Below are 22,734 nucleotides of genomic sequence, written 5' to 3' on the forward strand. Positions count from 1 at the left end.
AAGAGTATAGAGATATTGCCTGGCTCTGTAGTGATGAGGTCAGAAAGGCCAAGGCACAACTGGGATGTAAAGAAAACGAAGAAAGGCTTCTACAGATACATTAATCAGAAAAGAAAGGTTAAAGCAAGCATTAACCCCCAGTGATGAGCAACAGTGGGGGACTTGTATCCACAGATAAGGAGAAGATTGAGACTCTCAACAACTTTTTTGCCTCTGTCTTCACTGTCAGCCCCTCATGGCTCTTGTGTTGATGGCCCACAAGTTGGAGACGAGGGAGACAAAGTCCCTCCCACTGTAAGTGAAGACAGGGTGTGTGATCAACTGGGGAACCTGGAAATATACAAGTCCATGGGACCTGATTAAATACATCCCAGAGTCCTCAGGGAATAGCTGATGTAGTTGCCAAGCCACTCTCCATGATATTTGAAAAGTCCTGGCAGTCAGGTGTAGTCCCTGGGGACTGGAAGAAAGGAAACATTAGAGATATTTTTAAAAAGGGTAGAAAGGAGAACCCTGGGAACTACCAACCTGTCAGACTCACCTCTGTGCCTGGGAATATGATGGGACAGATCCTCCTAGATGCCATGCTGAGGCACATGGAGGTCAGGGACGTGATTCAAGATGGCCAGCATGGCTTTACTAGGGGGGGGTCCTGCCTGACCAACCTAGTGGCTTTCTATGATAAAGTGACTATGTCAGTAGATAAGGGATGACCTAGATGTGATCTGTCTGGACTTTCTGCAAGGCCTTTGACAGTCCCCCACAACATCCTGCTCACCAAGTTGGAGAGATATGGATGTGATGGGTGGACTGATCAATGGATAAGGAATTGGCTGGATGGTCACAACCAGAGGGTGGTGCTCAATGGCTTGAAGTCCAGATGGAGAGCAGTGACAAATGGAGGCTCCAGGGAGACCTAATAGCAGCCTTCCAATACCTGAAGGGGGCTTAGAGGAAGGGTGGAGACTGTTTCCGAAGACCTGGAGTGACAGGACAAGGGGCAATGGCTTCAAACTAGAGAAGAGCAGATTTAGATTGGACGTTAAGAATAAATTCTTTACTATGAGGGTAGGATGGTGGAACACTTGAACAGGTTGCCCAGGGAGGTGGTTGAGGCTGCTTCCCTGGAGATATTCAAGGTGAGACTTGACGAGGCCCTGGGCAACCTGATCTAGTTAGGGATGTCCCTTCTGGCTGTGGGGAGGTTGGACTGGATGACCTTTGGAGGTCCCTTCTGGCCTGGACCATTCTGTGATTCTATGAAAATTAGGGATCTGCTAGAGACAGGTAAGAATAACAGGTCTTTCATCAGACCTGTTGTGGTTTGAATGATAGTGCTATTGGAGTTTTGCCTACATGCCATGTGCAATAAGTGTAAGAGTCTGCAAAGTGTTTGGCAATATCCCACTGTTTTCCCATTCAGGTCAGTATCTCTGAATGCAGGTTAGATAGGAAGTTTCCTTCAGAGTGGGTCCATTGTAATATAGAGACCTATCAATTACAAGTCTTGCTTTTTCTTATGAAGGAAACCAGAAAATTGTTAGAATAGAATAGAATAAACCAGGTTGGAAGAGACCTTTGAGATTGAGTCCAACCTATCATCCAACACCATCTAATCAACTAAACCATGGCACCAAGCACCCCATCCAGTCTCTTCCTAAACACCTCCAGCGATGGTGACTCCACCACCTCACTGGGCAGCACATTCCCATGGCCAATCACTCTTTCTGTGAAGAAATTCATCCTAACATCCAACCTAAGCCTCCCCTGGCACACCTTGAGACTGTGCCCTCTTGTTCTGATGTTGGTTGACCTGGCTACAACCTCCCTTGAGGTAGTTGTAGAGAGCAATGAGGTCTCCTCTGAGCATCCTCTTCTCCAGGCTAAGCAACCCCAAATCCCTTAGCCTCTCCTCATAGGCCTTGTGCTCCAAACCCCTCCCCAGCTTTGTTGCACTTCTCTGGACACATTCCAGCAACTCAACATTTTTCCTAAAGTGAGGGGCCCAGAAGTGAACACAGGACTCAAGGTGCGGCCTAACCAGTGCTGAGTCCAGGGGCACAATGACTTCCCTGCTCCTGCTGGCCACACTGTCCACACAGGCCAGCCCCATCAATTCTGTTGAGAGAATAGAAACAATTTGAAAAAGCCAGGATGCCATTGGCCTTCTTGGCCATCTGGGCACACTGCTGGCTCACGTTCAGCCTACTGTCAACCACTACCCCCAGCTCCTTTTCTGCCTGGCTGCTCTTCAGCCACTCTGACCCCAGCCTGTAGCACTGCATGGGGTTGTTGTGGCCAAAGTGCAGCACCTGGCACTTAGATGTGTTAAATCTCATGCCCTTGGACTCTGCCCATCTGTCCAGCCAGTCAAGGTCCCTCTGCAGAGCCCTTCTACCCTCTAACAGATCAACACCTGCCCCCACTTTGGTGTCATCTGCAAATATACTGATGATGGACTCTATAGGACTATGTGTTTATGTGGTTGATCTTACCTGTATTTCAGAAAAGCTGAGTCATTTGATAGCTATTAAAGACAGCTGCAATTGGTGTAATTTGCCCATCAATATTAGACTAAATGCTGATGGTTATTTTTTACTCATGTATTTCTGGATTCTTGTTACAGGTCAGTATTGTATGCCGGAGGAAGGTGTTCAGCTGACCCCTAAATCACAGCTACTTACTACTCAGGAAGTAATCACCCTAGCCAGACTGTTTGTGAAAGAAGGCGTTGATAAAATTCGACTGACAGGAGGAGAGCCACTTATCCGTCCTGATGTGGTTGATATTGTGGGTGAGTTCCCAATAAATACAGTGTGCTTCAGAGTGACTTGATAGATATTGATGCAAGAACTGTTCTTATGTCTATCTGGCAGTACGGTCTAGCAACCTGAGGAATAGTTATGAATTAAATCACACTGTCTTCTCCCAACATTCAGAAATGCAAAATGGTTCACAGAATCACCAAGGTTGGAAGAGACCTCAAAGATCATCAAGTCCAACCTGTCACCCAACATCTCATGGCTACTAGACCACAGCACCAAGTGCTACAACCAATCCCCTCTTGAACGCCTCCAGGGATGGTGACTCCACCGCCTCCCTGGGCAGCACATTCCAATGGCCAATCACTCTTTCTATGAAGAACTTTCTCCTCACCTCAAGCCTAATCTTCCCCTGGTGCAATTTGAGACTATGTCCTCTTGTTCTGGTGCTGGTTGCCTGAGAGAAGAGAACAGTCCCCACCTGGCTACAACCTCCCTTCAGGTAGTTGTAGACAGCAATAAGATCTCCTCTGAGCCTCCTCTTCTCCAGGCTAAACCCAGCTCCATCAGCCTCTCCTCATAGGGCTTGTGCTCAAGGCCTCTCCCCAGCCTCTTTGCATTCTCTGGTCTGTTCAAGTGTCTCAATGTCCATTTTAAACTAAGGGGCCCAGAACTGGGCACAGGACTCAAGGTGTGGGCTAACCAGTGCTGAGAACAGGGGCAGAATGACTTCCCTGCTCCTGCTGGCCACGCTATTCTTGATGCATGCCAGGATGCCATTGGCCTTCTTGGCCACCTGGGCACACTGCTGGCTCATGTTCAGCCGGCTGTCAATCAGCACCCCCAAGTCCCTTTCTGTTTGGCAGCTCTTCAGCCACTCCGACCCCAGCCTGTAAGTCTGCATGATGTTATTGTGGCCAAAGTGCAGCACCTGGCACCTGGATTTGTTGAATGCCATCATGTTCCTTTCTAAAAGTTTCCAATCCTTCATTCCTTTTTGTATGGAACTTAGGACTCTTCATATTACAACAGCTGAATTTACAATTGTCTTCATATTCAGCTTCTACTTGAATGGCTTGCAATAATGTGGCCTTGGGGTGAAAAATCAGGAAATTATATGACCAGGTCCTCACTGGGAAGGAACAGCTGATGTGTGCTTATATACAAGATGGTTTTCTTTTGGATTTTCAGAGGAGTTTTGCTTTTGTGTTTTCATTTTGTTTCCTTGATAACAGATGTCACTTGCTTTTCAGTGTTTAATAATGATGGTGAAAATGTCTATCTTTTTACAGTTACTGATGAAGATTATTACTTCAATGAAAGATAAATTATTGGGTATTTTTTATAATTCTATCTCCTTCAAACAGCATTGAATTGACTGACTGTGCCTGTTTTTTCTTGAGACAGATGCTTTCTTTCCCTATCCAAAGCCTCAGGTGTTTACAAACATTGCAGTAGGCTTGTATAGTGGCCAGGTATCAGACTAAGGTTATATAGGTGGTTGTACTTTTGGGTATTCTAGGCAACTGTATTTGCCTGTTTCTGCACCTTTACCTTCATGAGGTATTGAATATAAGAATGGGTCCATATGCGAGATGAAGGTCTTCAAAGTAGAGTAAACTGTCTCTTGATACAGTGAGCTTTGATGCTGGAAGCTCCTGGTCCCTACTTCTGCTCTGTTTTGTTCAGGATTTGGAAATGCTTTATGTTCTTTTCCAAAGGAGGCAGCAGAGCTGTGTGATATGGTGAACTGACATGTTCATAGCTGGAAAAGGTATGGCTAGAGTGACCTAGCTTGGGTCTTTTTGAGCCTTGATTGTGAGGAGTCCTGAAACAATGGTAACTTCTTTTTGGAACTCTAGAATACCATTCTCTAGGACGTTTTGCCCATGCACAATAGGTTATTTTTAGTTTGGGTTTGAGAAAGTTATGTACCTCTTAGGAGACCTGTCACTTTCAAAAAGGTACTCCTCATTTATGGTGGTAATAGGCGTAATTAATTTTTGATGACTTTTACTAGCCTGTGATGGGTTACGCCCATCCTGAAAGCAGGTGGGGAGGGGTGTCTCGGTCCAGAGAGGGAGTGAGACTCAGTTCTTTTGAATATTCCCCTCTTGTGAAATGAGAGGCACAAACGAGGCCAAAATACCAACAGCTAGACTATTTATTACATAAATAAAGTGGATGGATTAGAAAGGGAGAGAAAATAGAGAGTGAGAGAGAAGAGGAAAGGAATTATATTACTACACCCCTCACACACACACCCCACAAGACAGTTTGAGTCTGTGGAGGAAAGGTGCTGCAGGAGATGTTGGGTCTGTAGAGAAAGGGTGCTGAGGCTTTGGCTGTAAAAGAGAGGTGGTCCTCTGAGCAGCCTCTTCAGCTCCATGAGTTGCAGCAGGCAGAACTTAAGACACACAGAGAGGGTTTGGTCTGCTTCTTACAGGCTCCATGGCCCCTTTTCTTCGGAGCAGCATTGTCCCGGGCTTTTCCTTCTCTGTGCTTTCCTTCTCAGTGGCATTGTCCTTCTCCTGTGTTTTTCTTCATCTGTGTTTTCCTTCTGTGTTTTTGGTTCTCCATTTTTCTTCTCCTGTGTTTTTGGTTCCGTGTTTTTCTTCTTCTGAGCCAGTAGTTGCTCAAGTCTTTTATACAGGTTTTTAGTCCTTAGGTATGTGTCCAAGTATTGTCCCTCAGGAAATCAGGGGCCACGTGGTGAATCCGTTGTCTCACCATCCTCCCTTTCCGGGATACTTGATGGGTGGAGATTATCTTGTCTTATGCATATTCCTGAAGGTGGCCTCGGTCATTGATTTTATCTTTGTTGAGTCACATCAGGAGAGACAAGCTTTTAGTCTCTCACAAAGGGGTTGTGAGAGCATTGCCCTCCCTGGAGGGGGTTTTCTCCCTGGGAAACTCAGTCTGTTCCACTCCCCCTCCTTGTCCAGCAAGCTTATAAAAAGACACTGCAACCATCAGCAATCTTTTTGGCTCCTGCCTTGCCTGGATGAGAGCTACTGCTGCTGGCTTCCTGCTTTTCTGCCACGTGGTCAGGCCTAGTCCTCTCCCTGCTACATCCATGCCTGGTAGACTGGTTTTATATAAATTTCTTTTTCTTTCCCCATCAATCCTTGTTCCTTACCCCTTGTGAACCCTTCCTGTTATTGCTTTATATATATATACTGTTTAAAGAAAACTTTTACCTCTTTACTTCCAGACCGACTCCAAATTATTTCTTGGTGGATTTGCTCCCCCTTCCCTTTTTTTTTCCTCTCTATTAGGAAAGAGGAGAGGGGAATGGGGGAGGGGTTCTCAGTCTTGCACCCAGAAGGAATGTTAGTTCTTATCTGCAAGTTCAGCAGCAGTGATTAAATCCTCCCCAGCCAAGCAGAAACAGCCAAACAGCCAGAGAAGAAGGAAAGGAATGAAGTGAAATGTGAGGGATTGCTAGGGTACATCTCACACACCTGGCCAATGAAATTTGTTTAGAACAAACTGTTGTTTTCCTTTTTACACCCACTTCGGAATTGTTTATATTTCTCCACTTTTCTGCTCAAAATCTGCAGCTACAGGCAGGCTAGAGTTAATCAGATTTCTAGATCATTTATAGAGGCTGGCTACACTATCTCAGGCACTGAATAGGAATGAGACTTAAGTTAGGTTTTCTTTTCACCATAGTCTGTGAAACAAAGCTCAAAAATATTAAAGCTGGAGTCCTACTGCCATATTTTTCTAATACTTAACTTGAACCTTTTTTGTTATTTCAGTAAAGAAATGTGATTTGAAGCTAGTATAGAATAGAATAGAATCAATAAGGTCGAAAAAGACCTCAAAGATCATCAAGTCCAACCTGTCACCCAACACCTCATGACTATTAAACCATGGCTCCAAGTGCCATGTCCAATCCCCTCTTGAACACCTCCAGGGACAGTGACTCCACCACCTCCCTGGGCAGCACATTCCAATGGCTAACAACTCTCTCAGTGAAGAACTTCCTCCTCACCTTCAGCCTAAACTTCCTCTGGCACAGCTTAAGACTGTGTCCTCTTGTTCTGGTGCTGGTTGCCTGGGAGAAAAGACCAAATCCCTCCTGGGTGCAGCCTCTCTTCAGGTAGTTATAGACAGCACTGAGGTCTCCCCTGAGCCTCCTCTTCTCCAGGCTAAACAATCCCAGCTCTGTCAGCTTCTCCTCATAGGGCTTGTGCTCAAGGCCTCTCCCCAGCCTTGTTGCTCTTCTCTGGACATGTTCAAGAGTCTCAGTGACCTTCTTAAACTGAGGGTCCCAGAACTGGACACAGGACTCAAGGTGTGGCCTAAACAGTGCTATGTCCAGGGGCACAATGACTTCCCTGCTCTTGCTGGCCACACTATTTCTGATGCATGCCAGGATGCCATTTGCCTTCTTGGCCACCTGGGCACACTGCTGGCTCATCTTCAGCTGGCTGTCAATCAGTACCCTCAGGTCCCTTTCTGCCTGGCTGCTCTCCAGCCACTCTGACCCCAGCCTGTAGCACTGCATGGAGTTGTTGTGACCAAAGTGTAGCACCTGGCACTTGCACTTGTTGAATGCCATCATGTTGTACTCTGCCCATCTGTCCAGCCTGTCAGGGTCCCTCTGCAGAGCCCTTCTACCCTCTAACAGATCAACATCTGCCCCCACCTTGGTGTCATCAATTTATTGATGATGGACTCAATCTCCTCATCCAGATCATCAATAACGATATTGAACAGTATGGGGCCCAGCACTGACCCCTGGGGGACATCACTAGTGACTGGCTGCCAGCTGGATGTGGCACCATTCACCACCACTCTCTGGGCTTGGCCCTCCAGCCAGTTCCTAACCCAGCTCAGAGTGCTGCTGTCCAAGGCACGAGCTGACAGCTTGGCCAACATCCACCAGGTGGTCATCTGATCATAGAAGGACATCAGAAGACCATGTTATTGAGAGACCTGCTACAGTTTTTTAGGTTATTTAAAATCTTCTTTTATGCATGCACATATACAAACCATGAGTTGTGACTAATGCTGAATGCTAAATCATGTCCTGGGATGGCTGAAAACATGGGTCTCAGAGTTTTCTGTAGCAGCAGATGGAGCATCCCAAAGGAGATTAGTTCTATATTGCGCTAAGTTTAAATTAGCACCATGTGATGAATATAGTAGTGATTTATGTTAAAATTATAAGACTCAGAGTGCACTAGGATTAAAGGTCAGGATCTTGTGGGGCCTCTTTTGAGAGCAAAGGTAAAGAAACATGTTTTGCAGACTTGCACGGAGACTGTCTGGTTAATTGGAGACATCATGGCTCAGAAGGAGTTGTCTTAAAGATACACATTCAGATCTAGGAATTTGTTTTCTTCAGATAAGAAGCCTGGACGACTGAGCATGCATGAAAGTGAATGCTTTGACCCTTACCGCACAGAATGTATGGAGGAGGGATTTGATCACCTATTCTGAAAACTCATTATCATATGCCTGCCTTCTATTTAGCATAAGCTTGTTTATGTAGATGATGTGACTATATAAGATGAAGAAAGCTATTGTAAAGGTGCTGTGGGGGTGGAGTTTTGTCCCCTCTCAAGCCCAGTGCACTGTTTTGCTTGTCTTTTATTGCTTTTATTGCCTTTGTTACCTTTTTATGATCTTATAGTTCCAATAAAACTGTTACCAAAAACTTTTACCTGGAGTCATCTATAACACACCAAATCTGAACTATAGAATAGAGTAGAGTAGAGTATAATAGACCAGGTTGGAAGAGACCTTCAAGATCATCACGTCCAACCCATCAACCAATCCAACCCACCTAAACAACTAAACCATGGCACCAAGCACCCCATCAAGTCTCCTTCTGAACACCTCCAGCGATGGTGACTCCACCACCTCCCTGGGCAGCCCATTCCAATGGGCAATCACTCTCTCTGTATAGAACTTCTTCCTGACATCCAGCCTAAACCTCCCCTGGCACAGCCTGAGACTGTGTCCTCTTGTTCTGGTACTGGCTGCCTGGGAAAAGAGACCAACATCCGCTTGTCTACAACCTCCCTTCAGGTAGTTGTAGAGAGCAATAAGGTCACCTCTGAGTCTCCTCCAGGCTAAGCAATCCCAGCTCCCTCAGCCTTTCCTCATAGGGCTTGTGTTCCAAACCCCTCACCAACTTTGTTGCCCTTCTCTGGACTTCTTCCAGCAAGTCAACACCCTTCCTAAACTGAGGGGCCCAGAACTGGACACAGTACTCAAGGTGCGGCCTAACCAGTGCAGTGTACAGGAGCAGAATGACTCTTTCTATGAAGAATTTCCTCCTAAATTTCCAGCCTAAATCTCTCCTGGCACAGCTTGAGACCATGTTCTCTTGTTCTGGTGCTGGTTGCCTGGGAGGAGAGTCCAAACCCCACCTGGCTACAATCTCCCTTCAGGTAGTTCTGGAGAGCAATAAGGTCTCCTCTGAGCCTTCTCTTCTCCAGGCTAAGCGACCCCAGCTCCCTCAGCCTCTCCTCATAAGGCTTGTGCTCAAGACCCCTTTGTTGCCCTTCTCTGGACATGTTCCAGCAACTCAACATCTTTCCTGAATTTAGGGGCCCAGAACTGGACACAGGACTCAAGGTGTGGCCTAACCAGTGCTGAGTCCAGGGGCACAATGTCTTCCCTGCTCCTGCTGGCCACACTGTTCCTGATGCAGGCCAGGATGCCATTTGCTGTCTTGGCTGCCTGGGCACACTGGGCTCATGTTCAGCCTACCATCGACCATGACAACCATTTATTATTAATCATCTGAGAAGTATACGTCACCACTGACAATCATTTGTCATGAATGACTTTATAGAAAACCACATTTCAAGACAGAAGTAGTGCAGGCTAGATGTTTTAATTAATATATGGTGCCATGGTCTAGTCGTCATGAGGTGTTGGGTGACAGGTTGAATTTGGTGATCTTTGAGGTCTTTTCCAACCTTATTGATTCTATGATTCTATGATTAGGAGATATGCATATGTTTTTCTGGAATCAGTCAGGAGAAGTGTAATTAGGAAAAAAAAATGGAGTAGAATATGTGAGAAAGTTCTATTTAAGAAGCTGTTTCTGACCTTGAAGAAAAAAGTGAATGTAAAAGGGTTTACTTGATGGCTTGAACCTGGCATAAAAGCTTTTATCTTCATGCTGGTGAATTATAGTATATACTCTATTTCCTTTTCCGCTTGATACTTTTATCAGTTGCCTTTGCTTGTGCTGATTGTTGCTAAAGCAGAGAGCAAAGGCCATGAAACAAACTCTACACAGGTACAAAGTGAGTTATAAAGTTATAAAATCTCTTTAATCCCTTTTGATTTTAGAAGTCAACAACATAGGAACTCAAGCAACTGCAAATGTTGTGCTTCTTAGCTTGCACAGATCGGGGAGAGTGTACCAACTGGTCCTTTTTTTTTTTTTCCCTGGTGTTTTTTTTTAACTTGTTGGTATTAATGTTAAGTCTCCAACTCCAATATCTCTCAGCTAGCATCTATCTAACTTGCTATTACAAGTGTTTCCACCTATTATTGTATTTATGGGGCCTTATCTCTTCCTGTCTGATGAGAAAGAATATGCTTTGATAACAGCTGCTGCCTGCATTAACTGGCCTAATCTGCTGGTGCTACTTTTAATTCTCTTTTTTTTGCAGCATGGCTTTGCTTTTATTCAACAGCTTTTTTTTTTTTTGCAATTCACATTTCTAGTAATGCATCCTGTGTGGCAGTTGAGCATTCAGAGGATGTAAATAAAAGTAGTGGTGTTCTTATACTTAATTCTGGCTGCAGTCTGTATCCTATGCTCTCACAAAGATGAGGCTGCTAGTGGTATCTAGTGTGAAACAATCTTGGCAAATTTGGGCCAGTAGCATACCTTCTAAAAAGAGGTTATTCTTGTTCAGTGGAAAGGATTTTGAGATGTGAATGCTGGACAAATCTAAGTCAAAACTGCTCTTTCATTAACACCTCAGGTTCTAAATGGCTTCATGAGGCTTTTAATCACAGAATGTTTTGAGTTGGAAGTGACCTTTAAAGGTCATCCAGTCCAGCCCTCTTGCAGTGAGCAGGGACATAGTCAACTAGACCAGATTGCTCAGAGCTCTGTCCAACCTTATCTTGAATGATTCCAGATCTGTGGCTTCTACGACTTCTCTGGGCAACTTGTTCCAGTGTTTTACCATTCTTTTGTTAAGGAAATCCTTCCCTTTATCTAGTCTAAATCTCTACCCTCCTTTAGGTTAAGTCTTGTTCTGTTGCAGCAGACCCTTCTAAAAAGATTATCCCCATCTTTCTTATAGGCCTCCTTTTAAGTACTGAAAGGCTGTAATAAGGCTTTCCCAGAGCTTGTGCTTCTCCAGGTTGAACAACCCCAATTTTGTCAGCCTCTCATCACAGATGCTGCAGCCCTCAGATAATTTTTGTGGCCCTCCTCTAGACCCACTCCAACTCCAGTTCTGTACTGAGAACTCTAGAGCCAGGCACAGTACTGCAAGTGGGGTTTTACCAGAGCAGAGTGGCAGAATCACCTCCCTCACCTGTTGGGCACACCACTTTTTATGCAACTCAGGTTACAGTTGATCATCTGGTCTGTGAACTTGTGTTGCTGGTTCACATCCAGCTTGTCATCCACTAGTACTCCTAAGTCTCTCTCCACAAGGCTGTTCTCAACCTTTCATCCCTCAGCCTGTATTTATACAAGGGATTGTCCCAGCCCAGGTGCAGGACCTTGCACCTTGTTGAACCTCATGAGGTTCACAGAAGCCCACTCCTCAAGCTTGTCCAGGTCCCTCTGGATGGATCTCATCCCTAAAGTGTGTTGACTGCACTACATAGCTAAGTGTCTTCTGCAAACTTCATGAGGGTACTTCATGAGCAAGGGACCTCCTGCAAGCCCATTCTTGCCATGCCTGCAGTAGATGTTACATTACCACCACTGAATTGTCCTGACACTGAATTTTCCCAGCACTGGAGAATGAGCTGGGCCAGTACTAATCATGCTGCAAAATGTTACTGTTGTGAAATTCAGCATCTTTGCTGTGACTTGGCTTGTCCCATTCCAGAGATTTTGGACCCAGCTTAGGGTGAATACTTTGAGAATAGTTGAGAAATGACATAAAGCAGAAGTAAAGCCCATATCAGCGTGAACAAATAGAGGCAAAATAGGGAGAAAGGAAATGACTATGAAATATTCATGTTGTAATTAAAGCTGCCTCAAGTAAGAGCTCTTCAAATACTTTTCACCTAATTAGGATAGAGGTTGTGAGAGAAGAGTGGAGGGAAAATAAGAAAAGAAAATTACTTTGTTATGGCTCTGCTTCTGCAAGTGGTTTATGAGTTTTCTTTCCTATTTGTTACTGAACTGATAACTGGAGGCTTGAAAGCCTGCCCCTGGGAGATTTGGTATACAGAGGAATTCTGCATTTGGTATATGAGAAGGCAGCTATTTTCGAAATCTGAATCTCATGATATTAACTGTTTCTTATGTGGTTTTCTGTTGGTAGCCATTTTTTTAGTGTCTTCTTGTCTTGATCTGAAGGCTGGGAAGGAAACGTGCTTCCTTTTGAAACATTCCCATGAGTGAAATTAAGGCACAAATGAAGTCATATATCACAATGAGGCTATTTATCAAAGAGAGAAAATGCAGCAAAAATAACAGAGAAAGAAAGAAAAGGGAGAGGGGGTGAAAGAATGGGAAAAGAGAGAACAGAGAGAAAAGACAGAACCCCATGGTCCTTCTTTGGTGGGGAGAAGGAGAGATGTCCTGGGCTGCTGCCTGTGGCCTGAGTTGTCTCCAGTGATGTTTCACCCCCACCCTGTAAGCTGCCATAGCCCAGGGCTTTTATTATGTTCCTGGTTCATTCATTGTAGCTCCTCCTGGCCCATACCCTTGTCACATTCCAGGGGGTCTTCCCGTGTGCCTGCAGGGGTTGGTGCCAAGCAGCCTCTACCCCTCTTTGACATCCATTGTGCATCACACCCCCTGGGCAGTTACTGTCTGGGTGGATGACACATCAGGCTGTTTGTTCAGGATGATCTTATGTTTGTTGAGATAATTCTCAGTTCTTAATGTAGTTGTCACAATCATAAGGTCATTTACATGTTCAAGAAAGGATTCCCTCCTTCCCTCTTCAATTGGCTTGTCTGTTATAGTGGGTAATGGAAGTATTTCAGTTGTTAAATGCAAGTGTTTTGTCCCTTAGATGTTGTTGCCTTGTACTCTCTATAATGGTCTAATATGTTGACCTTGTTTGTTTAGTTAGGAGTATATGTGGTATTTCTTTCAGCATTTTAAAGTCAATACTGCTGGCAGACTACCTCTGGGTTACAACTGCTTTTTGCTAAAGCATAGTAGTGTTAATGTTGCTAGATGAACACAGCTAGTTCAGGTGTCAAGAATGAAAGAGGTGAATTGCTGCCTCTTATTGCAGAACACATAATTCAGTTTGCAAAGTTAAATTGAGGAGAAGAAAGTGAATAAAACCAAAGGCCTTCTTCCAACAGTAAAGGAGCTGTTTTAAAAAATGGAGAACAAAATGAGTGTGCATTTTCAGTGTTGTTTATAACCAATTTCACTTGCAATAAACTTTCATACCTTTTGAAATGGATTTGTACTCAGCACTGGTTAGACCACACCTTGAGTCCTGTGTCCAGTTCTGGGCCGCTCAGTTTAAGAAGGACATTGAGATACTTGAACGTGTCCAGAGATGGGAAACGAGGCTGAGGAGAGGCCTTGAGCACAAGCCCTATGAGGAGAGGCTGAGGGAGCTGGGGTTGTTTAGCCCAGTGTGACCGTTTGAGGCTGTGCCTTTAAGAAAGAGACAGTGCTGGGACACTCTGGCTGAATGTTTTGGAATATTCACAAAAAAAAATCAGATATTCTAAATGAATTTCATTGGTAGATTGGTAGAATGCAACTTTAAGTTTTGAGTTCAGTTGGAACTTTCCTCAGTTCGCTCCTTTCCTTCTCCCTTTCCAGCTTGTCTGCTTCTGGGTTCCCTGCCAGAGTGACCCTGAACAGATAAGGCCTACTAACACTCTGCTTTATTAATCTCCTGCCTTTTTCTCTCTTTCTAACCCTCTTTGAGGAAAAAAGGGAGAGAAGGGGGTACAGGGGAGGAACCCTCCTCTGGAGGAGGGGATTTCATTCCTGTATTACTGTGGTTTTTTTACTTTGCCATATATTTCTGTATATATATTGTAAATACTGTAAATTGTGTACATATCCTGCGTTCTCCAAATCACTTGTAAAATATAGCATTTTTCCTTTTGCTTCTCCGGCTCGCTAGCTGTGTTGTTTTTTTTCTTCCTCTTTGTGGGGGAGAGAAGGCTAGGCCTTTCTCTCCAAACCACCGCACCTGGAGAAGAAGAGGCTCAGGGGAGACCTTATTGCTGTCTACAACTTCCTGAAGGGTGGTTGTAGCCAGGAGGGGGTTGGTTTCTTCTCCTAGGCAATCAGCACCAGAACAAGAGGACACAGTCTTAAGCTGTGCCAGGGGAAGTTTAGGCTTGAGGTGAGGAGAAAGTTCTTCACTGAGAGAGTCGTTAGCCATTGGAATGTGCTGCCCAGGGAGGTGGTGGAGTCACCATGCCTGGAGGTGTTCAAGAGGGGATTGGATGTGGCACTTGGTGCCATGGTCTAGTCATGAATTCTGTGGTGACAGGTTGGACTCGATGATCTTTGAGGTCTCTTCCAACCTTGGTGATTCTATGATTCTGTGCTAAAATGGTTCTCTGATACCAATATACCTGGAAGAATGCTGAAGCACTGAAGTGTCCCATGTTTTCCTCATACCCTCAGATATTTTTTTTTTCACACATCTTTTGAGTTTTCTGTGTAACTTACAGTTGAATTACTTCTTTTAAAGTGGTTTGGGTTTTTTTTACCTTTTATTTTCATAGGTCAGCTGTACAAGCTAGAAGGCCTGAAAACCATTGGTGTCACAACAAATGGAATCAACTTAACCAGAATGCTGCCCCGATTGAAGGAGGCAGGACTGAATGCCATTAACATTAGCCTGGACACGTTGGTCCCAGCTAAGTTTGAGTTCATTGTCAGGAGGAAAGGTACAGACATGTCTTCTATGGCATTTGTGTTATTGCTTGTGAAGTTGTGAGTCATTTAATATGTTTTTCACTTTGTGAAGGGTGTGGATTGATGTTCTTGCAAGCCTAGGAAAAGTAGGCTCTACTAGCCCATCTTTTTCTTTTTTAACCCTTCTTAAGAAGTAGAGCCTCTTTAGTTGGAGCTGCTGGAGGAGAAGATGCTCAGCTTGCCACAGTCAGTGGGACTGTGACCATATCTGGCAGTAAATGGCTGATTACTGGTTAATCTTGGCTATCAAGAGGATTCTCCAATTCTTATTTTGGTCTTGTGTGCTGCTCTTTCTTAATACTGTTCAAAAACACACTATAGTAGCTGAGGCCTAATATGCCACAGAACTGAGCTTCCTGTCACAAATAGTGGCAGTTTCTTGTAGGACATGCTAGCTAGTGGTCTCCCATGTGATTGGTGATGTTCCCTATCTCCACTACATTTTAATAGGAATAAGCATAAACTCTGCCCAAGATCACTTGAGGTGGGATCCTAGCTCAAATGGAGCTAATAATTCCAAAAAAAGCTTCAAAAATGCTTGGATGCACCCAGTGTTTAAAATTCACATGTAAATGGATCCTAAAGATCACCATGAAACTTCGTGGTTAGGTTTACTTCCAACCTAAAACTGATTTGATCTGGTATCATTCTATTTCTGTCTGGTAATGTAACTTGGGCAGCCTGGGAACTTCTAATTCAGACAAAAATCTCCAAGTTGCCACTAGATGGTGGAACAATACAAGATAAATGTAGGGCAAAGGATCCAGAAATGTGGAGTGCTGTGAGAAGTATTCTCAACATTTGAATCACTCCACTATCAAATCAAAGTTGTTCTGGCAGATGCAGAAAGGTGTCCTAATCTACAGCATCTTTGAGAACACTTCAAGTTTCTACATGGTGGTGCAGAAATCCCTTCCTGTCATAAATGTAGCTGGAGCATTATTCTTCCAGCATAGGCTAGTCCATCAATCTGATTGTCTCATATCACAGTTGGCTCCAATATAAGTATCTGGGAGTATCTAATCACAAGCTGGTGTTGGTTATGCTCTTTCATTCTGCTTTCTGCATTTGACTATTACCTGGTTTATGACATTCACTGGAAAAAAGTCCTTCCTTTGCTACAGACAGAGCAAACCTGATCCTCCACCTTCTTGAATTATATGGCCACAGCTCTTTGTATCTGATTGGAAGCTGTTAGGAATGTGATGCTTATAAAGTAAACTAAAAGTTATTGGAGGGTGAGGGTAATTTTTATTTATATAAATGTTCTCTTCCCCTCTTCTTCCTTTCAAGAAAAAGAGGTCTTTAACCACAAAGAAAGTCGAGAGAAATTTCTCAACTGAATAGCCTAGAGATTGAACAGAGAAGTTTCTGTGACAGTATTTTTAAGGATGAAAGACTCCAAATAATATTTAAGTGGAAATTAGTGAATACAGTAACACTCACTTGGGGTTTTCCTTTTGTTAAGGGCTGAAATTATGTAAAAATATCAGGTTTGTTGTTTTTGAGGGCTTTTTGTTTACTAGGAGATTTCCAAGTGTGAAATGGGAAGAGAGTGAAGTGCCTGCCCTGTGCTAACCTGTCTTCTGTGACAGTTCCACAAGCAGCAAGATTTATCTCTATTAAGGGGAGGCATTCCTGGTCTTAGACTTCTACAGGCTGGTAAATACTGTGGAAGTAAAGGTGGCATCTGATTATGAAGTTAATCAGGAACTCAAGAAACTTGTGATCAATTTTTGTGCTTACCTGGAAACCCATCCTAGGGATTCAAGAAAAGGCTGGAGTTTTCTGTCTGTGGTGCAGCTGACCTGCATGACACCTGTTTTTATTATCAAATGTCTTGGATAGAGGGAATGATTGTGGGATGATAGAGAATTCACTGATGTTTGAGAGCACATAAGAAGACCGCAATATTTCCACTTCTACCATTTTACCACCTTCTAAGGGATGAATGAATGAGAAACACTTCCTATCTAGTAGCTAGTCTAACCACTGCCTGTCTCTTCCTTTTTTGCTCAGTACAAGGAAAATGAGAGAGTACTGTGCTATAATTGAGTCACTAAACATAGACTTCACATTTTTCTTCTTCCAAGGATTAAGTATTGGGAGGCATTGTTCCACATAGGATTGTTCTGGATGTCTCTAAGGTTCCTTGTGCTTTAAAGTTGGCTAAAGTTATGATTTCAGAATGTGGTAGTGAGAAAGGGCAATCCTTCACCACACAAACCACAGCTAACTCAGTCAGAGAAGCAAATGGAAAAGGCTGTATTTTACAAGCAGAATGAAATGCAATGAATATATACAAAATATACAGTATTTACAGTATATACAAAAATATTTACAGTATATACAAAAATATACAGGAAAGAACGTAACACAGAAACTCCCTCTGGAGGAGGGTTCCCCTCAGAACCCCTTTTCCCCCTTCCTCCTCTTTTCCCAAAAAGGATTAAAGAGAGAAAATGGATATTAAGGGAAATTATGTTAGTTCAAAGCAATTGTTAAGGAATAAAAAGAAATTAGTTTCTTATCTCATTAGTCCAAGATCAGCACCGCCAAGAACAGAACAGACAGAAAGTAGCTTCACAGACTGAACTCAGACTAAAATCCTTAAAGTTACATTCCTACTGATCTATCAACGAAATTAGTTTAGAATTATCTTTGTTTTCCTTTTTACACCAAAGCATTCAGCTAGAGTGTTCAGTAGCTGTCCTTTCCTTAAAGGCACAGCCTAAAACTGTCACACAGAAGAAACCTAAAATGGTGAAAACACTGACATACTTTGGAAAAGGAGAAAGGTGATTGGATGTGGCACTTGGTGACATGCTCTAGTAGTCATGAGGTCTTGGGTGACAGGTTGGACTTGATGATCTTTGAGGTCTTTTCCAACCTTATCGATTCTATGATTCTATGGTTCTGAAAGGTCAAGAAAAAATTGGAGAATTTCTGATCCTTGACAATATTTCACAATGCAGTGATACCTAGTGTTCATTTCTGCCCCAATATTTTGAAAGGTTTTGAGTTTATTCTTTTTGTTGTTCCATTACCACATAAGGACATTGAGCTAGAAGAGTTACTTCAGTATGTATGGTAATACAAATGAATTCCTAACAGAGTTCCATACACAAAACCAGGAAAACAGTTAATACCAAATATGAAATGCAGTTACAGATATTTATTTTTTCTTTATTGTAGCAAATGATTATTTTAAATAATTACCCTGCCTCCAAAATCTTGTAGTGGAAACAAGCTCGTAGTTGTTTTTAATGAGAATAGTTTACATTTTTTTCTTGGTGGAGATTTTTGATAGCTGTTCTAAACCACACTCTTGTACTGGAGTGGTAGGAGGCAGAACCTGAAAAGACCTTGAATTACATTTTCAGCTGTAGTTGTGTTCCATGCACCTTCAGCTTCAGCTGAGCCTGAGCATGCGAGTATTCAAAGACACAGAATTTTTGATCTGCTGCTTGCTAGTGATTGCTTCCTGCCCTTTTTGGTTATGCTCAGTTTCACCATTCTGCAATCCTGAAGTGACACATGAGGTTTTCTGAGCTGTTGCAGGGCTTTTTGATTCCTTTTGTGGCTCTGGGACATGCTTACAGCAGTGTGTCATTATTTCATTCAGCCTGTGAACAGGCTTAATTGGAAAGAAAGCTACCAACAGTGCTGCAATCTTCCTGGCCATATGCAAAACAAGTAGGTGATGAAGGAGAGGGTGAACAAATCATAACTTCAAACACTTTCTTACAGGAGTTGTTTCACTGTTCTCCTTGCTCTTTACCACTCTTTTTGCAGCCAGGACTAAAAAGCATTTAAATGAGACTTTCCTGTCTCTCTTTTTTTTTTTTTTTTTTTTTCCTGATCTTGAATGCATCCAGTACAAAGCATGCAAAGAATGTTATTGAGTATTGCTTATTTTTGGTAAAGCACTTATAGATTAATGAAGGTATGATGTCTTCACTAGAGAATCCGAGTTCCAGTAGATAAGAGAGAGGTGATGCTGGACCTACTCAGAAAAATGTATGAATAGCACCCAGATTGTTAGCATAAACTTCTGGAAGATATTGCCCTTTTGCAGGGATGTGTAAAATATTTGCTGTTGGAGACTATGGCTTTGGAAGAAGGAGCTCTGTCTCCCACTGTTTGGTCTTTGGAGTTCAGTATTCAGATTCGGAAGGCAACCTAGTCTATTATCTTACAGGGTAGGAAGGACATTGACAAACACTGTGCTAGCAGCTGAGTACACACACTCACCAGAAATGAGTACCTAGAGCTGGTAGCTTTCTGTCTCCTCCTTGCAACTATCACTTTGTTTCTTTGCCAGCTGGTGACTGTAGCAGGGAAGGAATATGTCAAATCTAAAATTGACAGCTTGGTGAAAGGTCTTAACTTTGTTTGAAGTTGACAGAAGGTGTGGTTTGTATGAGATGATTAAGAGGCTTTGCTAAAGGCCTTTATAATTTCAAAATTGCATTGTAGCTTTCTCCCCCCCCACCTCCCAATGCAAATTGAAGAGGGTAAAGGGCACGGATGAAGATACTTGCCGTAAGTTAACTATATTTATGTATTCAGGAGTATCTGACTAGATTAGGCCACATTAAATGGCATAGTGAAGCTAGACACTTAATTCCTTGAGGTCACTGCAGCTTTTGACACTTTTCATTTGTTTTCAAGGGTCAAAGGCCCACTAAATTGCTATCCTAAATGCTCTAGTCTCCCAACATTGTGCTGACCAATTTCATATGTTTAATCATAAAAATGATGATCCTGTAAAATGCTGCCTGTAATCTTCAGACTAATAGATAGGCAGTAGCTTTGGGAAGCCTAAATCAATAAACATTAATTTATTATTTTTGTCTTCATTGAATCTGGAGGCATTTCACAAATGCTTTCCACCCCCTTTTAAGAAGAATTTAATACAAAGCAAAGCTGACCTGTGGGAAAGTGAAGAATCATATGCTCGTGACACATGGATATCCAAAGATGCAGAAAACTTTAACAGTATTTTTAACTACCCAAATAGCAGTTAAAAATTAACCTCAGTGATTTGTGCCCTGGTGGCCTTTGGGAGTGTGGGGGAAGTGTAGAATTGAAGTCTTTTTACTTGCAACTGGTTTTACTTGCAGCCCTATCTGCTGAAACAGACCGGGTTTTATTTGTCATTGGGTTTTTTTGTGCTTAATAACCTCCTTTTGTATTCTGTTTTTAAACAAACACTTTATTTATTTAGGGTTTTTTTTTAATTCTTTTAATATCTTAGGCTTTCACAAAGTAATGGAAGGAATCCACAAAGCTACTGAACTTGGCTACCGTCCTGTTAAGGTAAAAACAATGTTTATTTACTCTGAAACTGTTGTGTTGTACCATAAATTGTGATAAACAATACAGTTCACCTAGTGAAGAATTTACTATTCCATTCTCCCCCTGTGAATAATTCTTGGTAAGACTGAAGAAAAATGTAAGTAGATCAAAGATCACATTATGAGGGAAATTCACATAATCTCCCTGTGCAGCTGAGGGTGTGGGATTATACCGCCACACAGCCCATTGACTGCTTACTTGCAGACTACCTCATGGTTCTGCTCTGTATTTGACTCTTCCTGCCCTCTCTGATTTGGCACTCATCTCACCAGGTGTGAACTTGGCCAAGGGACATAACTGGCAGAACACTAACCTGCAGAAAGATGATTTTCTTCTGGTTTATCACCCTCAGCTGTTTGTAGCAGTGTCTGAGTACCAGTGTGAAAGGGAGGGAAAGGGAGTCCCCTTTTGGAGGTGCAGATAGACTAACTTATCAGTAACATGAAATGTCAACCTAGCTTCGCTGTTTCAGTTCAACAGCTATGGTTCCCTTCAGTTTCATCAGTGTTTTGGAAGATCTATTATATGTAAGTGGTTTAGGCTATAGAGCAATAAAAAAAACTTGAAATTAAACTAGGTTTTAGTCTTCCCTGAAAAATCTCAAGAATCATGATGCACAGTGCTTGGACACTCAAGTCAGCCATACAGTTCCTAAAACAGTCCCTGTTAGCAAGGCAATCTGTTGCTCTACAGAAAAAACACAGAGGGCCTGAGGCCCCAATGTAAATATTGTTAGAATAGAGTAGAAGTAACCAGGTTGGAAAAGATCATGAGTCCAACCTGTCACCCAATACTATCTAATCAACTAAACCATGGCACCAAGCACCCTATCCAGTCTCTTCTTAAACACCTCCAGTGATGGTGACTCCGCCACCTCCCCAGGCAGCCCATTCCAATGGCTAATCACTCTTTCTGGGAAGAACTTCTTCCTAACATCCAGCCTAAACCTCCCCTGGCACAGCTTGAGACTGTGTCCTCTTGTTCTGGTGCTGGTTGCCTGGGAGAAGAGACCAGCCCCTGCCTGTCTACAACCTCCCTTCAGGTAGTTGTAGACAGCAAGAAGGTGTTCCCTGAGCCTCCTCTTCTCCAGGCTAAGCAACCCCAGCTCCCTCAGCCTCTCCTCATAGGGCTTGTGCTCCAAACCCCTCCCCAGCTTTGTTGCCCTTCTCTGGACATGTTCCAGCAACTCAACATCTTTTCTAAACTGAGGGGCCCAGAACTGGACACAGGACTCAAGGTGTGGCCTACCAAGTGCTGAGTACAGGGGCACAATGACATCCCTGGCCACCTGGGCACAATGCATGTTCAGCCTACTATTGACCAGTACCCCCAGGTCCCTTTCTACAGGCCATTCTCCAGTCACTCTGACCCCAGCCTGTAGTACTGCATGGTGTTGTTGTGGACAATGTGTAGAACCTGGCACTTAGGTGTGTTAAATCTCATGCCCTTGGACTCTGCCCATCTGTCCAGCCTGTCAAGGTCCCTCTGCAGATCTCTCCTACCCTCTAACAGATCAACACCTGCCTCTAGCTTGGTGTCAGCTGCAAACTTACTGATGATGGACTCAATTAAAGATCATCTATACCATTTCAATCCTGTTAACTTCTCTCATCATCTTTTCTTTTTAAAAACATAAATGTTCTATTAACACTGCCTTCTGCAAGGGGTGTGAAACCTTATGTGAGAGCCTTGAAGAAAGTCATGCTGTGCTCACTAATTTCAGATGTCTTCTTTTCCTGAAGGTAAACTGTGTGGTGATGCGAGGTTTCAATGAGGATGAGCTGCTGGACTTTGTGGATTTCACTAAAGATCTGCCCCTTGATGTAAGGTTCATAGAATACATGCCCTTTGATGGTAAGTAGTCCTGCTTTGAGATTCTTCATGGCATGGAGTGTGCCTTGGACATGGGTGAATCTGGTTGATTATTTTGTTTATTTTACTCCTTGGGCTTGTCTCTGGAAGTTTAGTAAGTTCTTTTGGGAAATTAGGAATTGCCTTAAGTTTTGTGTTGAATCTTTTGCAGCTTCTCTATCTTCCCTGGGTAAGATTGAGGGGGATTAGTAGGATTGTTTGACCTGGGGCACCTACAGGGAACACTGATTTGTGGAGGCAGTAAAGGCAGTTCTCTACTAGTTAAAAAATAGTAAAATCTGTGGTTTTGTTAATTCTAGGCAATAAATGGAATTTCAAGAAGATGGTAAGCTACAAAGAAATGCTTGATACAATTAAACAGCGATGGCCTGAACTGGTGAAATTGCCCTGTGAAACTTCCAGTACAGCCAAGGTAGGGTTAGACAAAGAACATGGGAAATGTACCACCATTCTTTCCCAGCTGTAAATGCCCAAATTTTTCCAAGTAAATTAAAGTAAATTAAAGTAAAAAAATACTTAGTGTAGTAACTCTGAGATTTTTGGATAGGGTTCCTACATGTGGTTTGACCCTTACTAACGACTGGTCATAGTCTACCATTCCAAATACAAACTGTTCACTAGATGCCTCAGTCAGATAAAAAGCTTGGTAAG

General features: G+C 43.1%; 1 protein-coding gene across 4 annotated transcripts in view; it reads left to right on the forward strand.

The window, feature by feature from the left end:
• MOCS1 (molybdenum cofactor synthesis 1) overlaps positions 1 to 22,734 on the forward strand; it is a 48,541-nt gene that overhangs the window by 12,234 nt on the left and 13,573 nt on the right. For 3 of the 4 annotated variants that reach the window (XM_068168669.1, XM_068168672.1, XM_068168671.1), the window contains exons 3-7: positions 2,627 to 2,794; positions 14,658 to 14,822; positions 20,111 to 20,172; positions 21,954 to 22,065; positions 22,383 to 22,495. In XM_068168669.1, coding sequence (XP_068024770.1) covers positions 2,627 to 2,794; positions 14,658 to 14,822; positions 20,111 to 20,172; positions 21,954 to 22,065; positions 22,383 to 22,495 — 620 coding nt within the window. The remainder of the gene's footprint in view (positions 1 to 2,626; positions 2,795 to 14,657; positions 14,823 to 20,110; positions 20,173 to 21,953; positions 22,066 to 22,382; positions 22,496 to 22,734) is intronic. The other variant, XM_068168670.1, reaches the window with a different exon arrangement.

The sequence above is a fragment of the Melanerpes formicivorus genome, unplaced genomic scaffold (assembly GCF_026170545.1).
Source record: "Melanerpes formicivorus ecotype bairdi unplaced genomic scaffold, bMelFor1.0.p_v2 SCAF_151, whole genome shotgun sequence".
NCBI lineage: Eukaryota > Metazoa > Chordata > Aves > Piciformes > Picidae > Melanerpes > Melanerpes formicivorus.